The sequence below is a fragment of the Beta vulgaris genome, chromosome 5, assembly GCF_026745355.1.
Source record: "Beta vulgaris subsp. vulgaris cultivar EL10 chromosome 5, EL10.2, whole genome shotgun sequence".
Classification (NCBI taxonomy): domain Eukaryota; kingdom Viridiplantae; phylum Streptophyta; class Magnoliopsida; order Caryophyllales; family Amaranthaceae; genus Beta; species Beta vulgaris.
The window spans coordinates 47,631,761-47,639,321 of NC_079206.1; the positions used below are offsets into that span (position 1 = coordinate 47,631,761).

Here is a 7,561-nt window from a genome sequence, read left to right on the forward strand (position 1 = left end):
ATGCTGATATGGTGAAAGGTCGTTGGAGTAGACTTGCTCCACGGGTTTTAAGGTAGGCTGCATTTTATGATGAATCTTTTGCAAGAAAGAAGAGTGGTTAAAACGATAATGATGTTATGAGAGAAGCTCATTTATTGCATAATAGGAAACATGGTAGGTTCATCCTCGAACATGCTTGGAAAATGTTGAGGATGTTTCGGAAATGGAGGTCAATAGTTATAAAATCAATGGAAACTCCACGTGGCCGCCCCAAAAATTCACAAGAAAATGTGGATTCACTTGGAACTGGAAGTAACGGTAAAAGGATAAGAGTTGATGGAAGCGACTCAATGCTTGAGACACCCACTAATGCTGAAGGAGGTGAATTGCACCCACGTCCTTATGGTGTTAAGAAAGCGAAGTCTAAGCTCAAAGGGGTGTCTGGTCAGACAATTGAGTGTTTTAATACATTTATGAAAGGCTTCAGATTCATTCAGAGGGTAGGAGTGTAGATGTTGAAAGAGAAGACAAAAGGTTGGAGGTTCAGGCAAGGAAGGTTGCTGCAAAGGAACAAGAAATAACACTGCAAATCGAGATGATTAAAGTGAAAGATTATCATAAGAAAATGGATTTGCTACAAGCATTGTATGCAATGGAAAATCGAACAACATTTGACGAGGGTGTGATTGAGACACTAACAACATGGTTGACGAATAATGCAATTTTTTAGTGATTACGTTTATGTTAAAGTTAAGTTAGATTTAAGTGTATTTCATGTTTAAGTTTATGTTTACATTCCAATTTAGTTTAAATTTTAGTTTATGTTTATGTTTATGTAGAAGTTTCTGTAAAAGTTAACATTTGTATGTTTCAGTTCATTTAATAAAAAAAGTTTAAAATTTTACTTATTATATGAATCAACATCTGAATACAACTTTTTTTACATGATTGTACTATTTTTTACATGATTGTTCTGCTTTTAACATTCTTGTACTGATGCTAACACTACTATTTTGCTTTTTACATTATTGTACTATTTTTTACATTATTGTTCTGCTTTTAACATTATTGTACTGATGATAATAGTATTGTTTTGCTTTTTACATGATTGCACTATTTTTTAGATTATTGTCCTGCTCTTAGCATTATTGTTCTACTTTTTACATTATTGTACTACTTTTTAAATTATTGTTATGCTTTTAACATTATTGTAGTGCTTTTATGTATTATTGTAGTGCTTTTTACATTATTGTACTTCCCTTTATAATATTTTCTGCTTTATAACTCAAGCATCCTTGTTCACCATTTGCTCACACCAAACCCAAACACAATATTGTTCACCATTTTCTCACACCAAACCTAAACACAAGAATGATCTCCTTCAACTTAAACTTTTCCCGTTCAAGTTCGTCTAGCTCCTCTAGTTCTGATGAAAGAAGATCATCCCGAGCAATACTCAAGAAAGAGATGATTTCTTGACCAATATTGTTCAACCACTTGCTCCAATTCTTATATCAAATGTAACTCCAACACCAAGAAATAGAAGAGCAAAAGTGACTGATGATGATTGAGAAGGTCATCAACGGTCTAATCGAGGCAGGGAGGAAGGTCATAGACGATTGTTTAATGATTACTTTGCTGATCAACCACTCTATCCGCTTGTTTATTTCGTCGAAGATTTCAAATGTAGCGACATGTCTTTCTTTGGATTTTGGAAAGTGTCATTGCAAGTGATGTATGGTTCACTAAAAAAAGAGATGCTACGGGTCAGTTAGGTTTATCGCCCCTACAAAAGTGTACAACGGCTATTCGAATGCTTGCGTACGGGGTAGCGGCGGGTTCACTTGACGAATATGTGCGAATTAGTGAAAGCACATCTCGAATAACATTGATGAAATTCACGAAGGGGGTTAACACAAAATTTGGTGCGGAGTACTTAAGACGGCCTACTCCAGATGATTTCGCTAGACTACTCGAATTCGCTGAAGAACATGGATTTCCGAGCATAATCGGCAGCATAGATCGTATGCATTGGGAATGGAAAAATTATCCGTCGGCATGGAAAGGACAATATCAAGGAAGAGCTGGTGTTGCTACTTTAGTTCTTGAAGCTGTTGCTGATCGTGACTTATCGACATGCATTCTTTCTTCGGATACCAGGTTTGTGCAACGACCTAAATGTTCTTCACTGATCTCCTGTGTTTAGGGTGTTTTAGAAGGGCAGCACCACCCGTGCAGTTTACGGTGAATGGTAACCAATATGATAAGGATTATTATCTCACTGATGTTATATATCCGAACTAGGCAACATTCATTCATTCAGTTACATGTCCTCAAACTCGGAAGGACAAGTTATTTGCTCAACACCAAGAAGGAGCTCGAAAAGATGTAGAGAGAGCATTTGGAAAGTTGCAATCTTGGTTTGCTATAGTTCGTAGACTGTCCCTCGCATGGGATGAGGAAATTCTCAATGACATCATGTTATCTTGCATTATAATGCACAACATGATTGTGGAAGATGAACGAGATACATATGCACACTACACAGATACTACCTAATTCACTACAAACACAAGTAATAATAGGACGAATTTGAATATTATCATGACCGGATCGTAGATATCAACCAGTACATGGCGAATAGAGATGCAATTGAAGATCAACATGTGCATCAATCCTTGAAATGTGATCTGGTTGTCAATATATGGCAGAAATTTGGTCATAACGCTAATGAAGAGCATTTTATGTATTTCATTTTTAATTGAGTACTATGTTTTTCGATCATAGTTAAGTTTTATATATGTACTTTCTTCTTAATTGAGTTTGTAATTGTCAAACCAATGTAGCATTTTATTTATTTCGTTATTAAAATTATATTAAAAATGCTAACTGTGTCTGAAAAATTAATTAGTAAATCGTTAATTATGTATGCATAAGATAGTGGTAGCTAATTTCGTATTCTATTACTTAATAAAGACGCGAATTACGCACACTACGTATTAATATAAGCTTATTATGTAGATAACTTAATTATTAAAATGATAATTATAATTTTATAATTAATAATTTAATTAATTAATAATAAAATATAAATTAGTACTGAATATTTCATATCACTAAAAAGTAAATAATAAAAATATTTTATGATGGTGGTTGGGTGATGAGAGAGAAAAAGTAGTTGGGTGGGGTCAAAAAGTAAGAGAGAGAGGAAAAAGTAGTGGGGATGATCTTTTTTTGGTTCATTGTTAAGAAGATGAGTGGAAAAGATTGTGGGATGTTATTTTTTAGAGAGATAAAGTTAGAAAGAGAGTGGGATGATTTTTTTTAACATTGTGAGTAATGGTGCTCTAATGATTATCTATATGTGAGGTTGTGTAGTCTATATAGCATGACTTTTTAATTTCCTTCGAGGGTATTGAGACAGTATTGGTACAACTAATTAATTCCTGCAGATGACACTATTGCACTCAAAATATATAGCCTCACCTGGAGTGGAATCAGGAAGTGGGAAAGGTATTGGGGGAGTGTCCAATTTGGTATACCTAGGAAACATTAGAAATTGAAAATGTAGTGTGGATGTTAACTAAGGACCCTGTTATGATAAAAGAGATGGGGGAGAAGGAATCTTCTGAAGTGGCTAAAAAGTGCAATATTACTCCCCGTGCTATGGCGAAAACTTTAGTGAGTTTGAATAAAATGGGTAGGAAACCAGTTGTAAACCCATCTGCCGGGAAGAGTGGCTAAAAACCTATTACTAAGACTTCCTCTGTGAAGGAGCGTTTAATACCTAAGGTAATACCAGTGCGAGAAAGAGTTGGACCACGGGTGTAGTCGCTAGGAAAAGGACCGACAGAGGAAAAAGTCCTATACGTAAAGGGCGGGAAAAGATGGTGTATTGGGAGAAAAGAAAAACTCGTGGACCAAATCTACAAATGGAAAAGGGAGAAACTTCTAACAAAGGAAAGGAGGCAAAAGAGGCCAAGTAGTAGAACAAAAACAGGACTGATTGCAACAATGCCTCTTAGTATTATTTGCTTTTTGAGTTATTGTTTTTATGTTTATTTATTGCTTTAAAAAAGGCTTGCATGCCACATAGTTATTTTATAGGATAGTCATATAACTTATGTTTTATGTTTATTTTTTATTCAACAATATTAATAAAAGCAAAGTTTTTTTTATTTAGACCGAAGTGAGCCTAAATATGTCGCAAAAAATATGTTTTCGTATATTTCTATAACAACATCGTAACGAATGCCGGAAGAACGATCGAACCAATAACACTACGGGGTGGTGTGCTAGACGTAGAAAGGTGCATCTGGCGCACTGTTCTGTGTGAGGCCTAGCTCGATTCCGTCTGGCGTAATTTGGTGTGAGAGGCATAATTGATCTTTTAGTATTTTTTATTACGATTTTTTTTAGACTCGTATGGACTGAAGAAGATGTTGCTTATAAAAGGGGCCAAACCTTGTACAAGGTTGACTACGTATCCAAATAGATTTCAGGCCGCACGTAGTTCATGATAAAGAATTGGATTATTTTTACCGATCAATAAATTGGTTGTGTTTTACACAATATAATTTCTTGAGTGGACCAAGATTAGTTAGATTATGAAATTCAATGTCGTATATGTCAATAAGTTGAGCTGCTACTCCAAAGAGGATTGTCTTGACGATATATGGAGCGTCCCAAGTAGATCTGAATTTACCTCAAGGATCTAACACATTTTTCGTTAATGCCTTGAGCACTAAGTCACCCTCTTTAATGTTTCGGGGCTTGACCTTCTTATTGAAAGATCGCGTGATACGATTTTGATAAAACTCGCAGATGATGCAAGACGGCTAACTGTCAGCTTCGGGGATTTCACTTTCCAAGACAATCCGTAGGGATGGTAATTCTAACTTGATAGGTTTGATAGTCTCTACGCCGTATACAAGGGAATAAGGTGTAGCTCTGGTAGATGTGCGAATAAAAGTGCGGTATCCCTCACAGGGAAAAATAATGCAGTTCATCTGTCCAATCTTTATAATTTTTAGTCATTTTCTTGATAATGACTTCGGTATTTTTATTAGCCGCACAACACCATTAGCTTCGGGTTTATATGGGAAGGATCGATGATGCTTCATACTATATATTTCAAGGACTTGCTCACATTTGCCTTGAAAATGGGTATCTTGGTCACTTATGATTTAATGGGGTACTTGATAGTGATAAATGATGGTCTTTTCTAGGAAGGCAGTTACATGTTTGGTTGTCAATTTAGCACATGATGTTGTTTCTACCCGTTTGGTGAAGTAGTCTATGGCCACGAGGATGAATTCATGCCCCCAGTACCAAGTGGTGTTATTTTACCAATAATGTCAATTCCCCAAGTTGGTAATGGCCAAGGTTATGTAAAGGTGTATAACAAAGAAGGTGGAACATGTTAATAATTAGCGCATGGTTGGCATTATGGATAGGTTTTGGCATAGAGGTAACAATAATTCTCCACTGTAGTCTAGTAGTAGCCTAAGCAAATGATCTTTTGTGCTAACATACGTCGTTTCATGTGCGTACCACATATACCATTATGGACTTGATGCATAACTATCATGGTATATGGTTTATTGATGCATAGCAGGTGCACGCCTTGTGGTGTCTTTTGTACAATATCCCGTTATATTCGACATATTGGGAGGCCAAGAGCCTTAAGGCATGATGGGCTCTTGTTGAAGCTCCAGGTGGATATTACTTTTTAGTTAGGTAGTCGAGCATGTCACTAAACCGGGGTTCGAAAGTAGTTTGATCTGGCCCGGTGTCTAAGGTCTGAATGTAAGGACGCTCTTTCCGTCTCTCAGTGAAAAGGGCATTTCTTGGATGGTGCGAGGAGTCCTAATCATAGAGGCTAAACCGGCCAAAGTATCAACAAAGTGATTTTCTTCTCGAGGAAGGTATGTATTATATTTCGGGTATTTGTTCATCGATGGCTTCTAGATAGGCTTGGTATTGCAAGACGCTTTCATTTCGTACTTGTCATCTTTTAGACATTTGGTTGATGATCAAACATGAATCATCATAGACCCTTAGTTTCTTAATATGGAAGGATATTGTGGCTTGGAGCCTTCTGATGCATGCTTTGTATTTGACTACGTTATTAGTAACGTCAAAGTCAAGTTTAACACATACAGGAGTACCCCCAACGCCACATCCCTTATGATTGGAAGCACCATCAAAGTATAACACCCAAATTTCATCTTCCGTCTTGAGAAGGTCTTCATTAGGAAATTCATACTACTCGCAAGATTCATATACAGGGAAATTTTCTAGGCAGTCTGAAACGGCATGGCTTTTGAGTGATTTATGAGGGATAAATTTTAAGTCAAATTCGGCAAACCTTACTACCTAGCGGGAAAGGCTACCATTGAGGGATGACTTTTTGAATAAGAACTTCAGAGGGTCTATTTGCGACACTATGTGGATTGTTTGAGTAAGCATATAATGCCTAAGCTTCTTAGTGGCCTAGACTAGTGCAAGAAAAAGCTTTTTTAAGGGAGTGTAACGACATTTTTAGTCTAGGAGTTTTTTACAAAGGTAGTAACTGGCACACTATTTCCCATCAACCTCTTGTGCCAACATAGCCCCAACATCGGTCTAGTCACATTCAGATAGAGTCTTAAAGGTATGCGGGTGCTAAAATAGGTGGATTGGATATGTATTTTATGATTTTGTCAAAGGATTTTTGGCGATCCTCATCCCCCTCGACAGCGACACACTTTTTATGCTTTTTATAGATAGCCTCACACTCCTCGGTTATTTTAGAGATGAACCTACTGATGTACTGAATTTTGCCTAAGAACCCCCTTATATGCTTTTCATATTTAGGTGAAGGTATGGTCATGATAGTTATTATCATAGTAAGGTCAATTGCAACTTCTCTAGAACGGATGACATAACTTAGGAATTTCTCATAAGTGACCCTAAAGGAAATTTTTTGTGGGTTAAGTCTTATGTTATATTTTCAAAGTCTCATGAAAAACTTTGCAAGGGCAGTACGGTGTCGTTCTCTATCCTTAGAGTTAACTATCATGTCATCTACATAGACTTCTACCTCTTTATGCATCATGTCATGGAGAAGGGTAGTCGCAATTCTATGATAGGTGGCCCTAGCATTTTTTAACCCAAAAGGTATAATAGTGTAGTAAAAGGTCACCAAGGGTGTGATGAGGGTGTTATTTTCCATATATTCCTTGCCCATTTTTACCTATCCATAAAGGAGAGAAGGTCATGATAGATAATATTGTCTACCAAGATATCCATGTGAGGTAAGGGGAAGACGTCTTTAAGACTTGCTTTGTTGAGGTCTCTATAGTCAACACACAATCTAATCCTCCCACATTACTTAGGCACATGCACAACATTAGCTATCCAGTCATAATAATTAGCTACACTAATAAATCATGCATTAAGTTATTAAATAACTTCTTCCTTGATTTTCAAGGCTATGTCGGGTTTCACTCTGTAAGACTTTTGCTTGACAGGTTTCATGTCGTCGATTACGGTATTGTATGCTGAGTGATTTCATGATCAATGCCTGGAATGTATAGAT

General features: G+C 36.6%; 1 protein-coding gene across 1 annotated transcript; it reads left to right on the forward strand.

Moving 5' to 3' along the window:
• The first annotated feature begins 1,792 nt into the window (after positions 1-1,792).
• On the forward strand, positions 1,793-2,538 carry LOC104893860 (uncharacterized). Its single transcript, XM_057394746.1, has 2 exons — positions 1,793-2,179; positions 2,284-2,538. The coding sequence occupies exons 1-2, from the start codon at positions 1,793-1,795 to the stop codon at positions 2,536-2,538; spliced, it is 642 nt and encodes a 213-aa protein (XP_057250729.1).
• Positions 2,539-7,561: the final 5,023 nt, after the last annotated feature.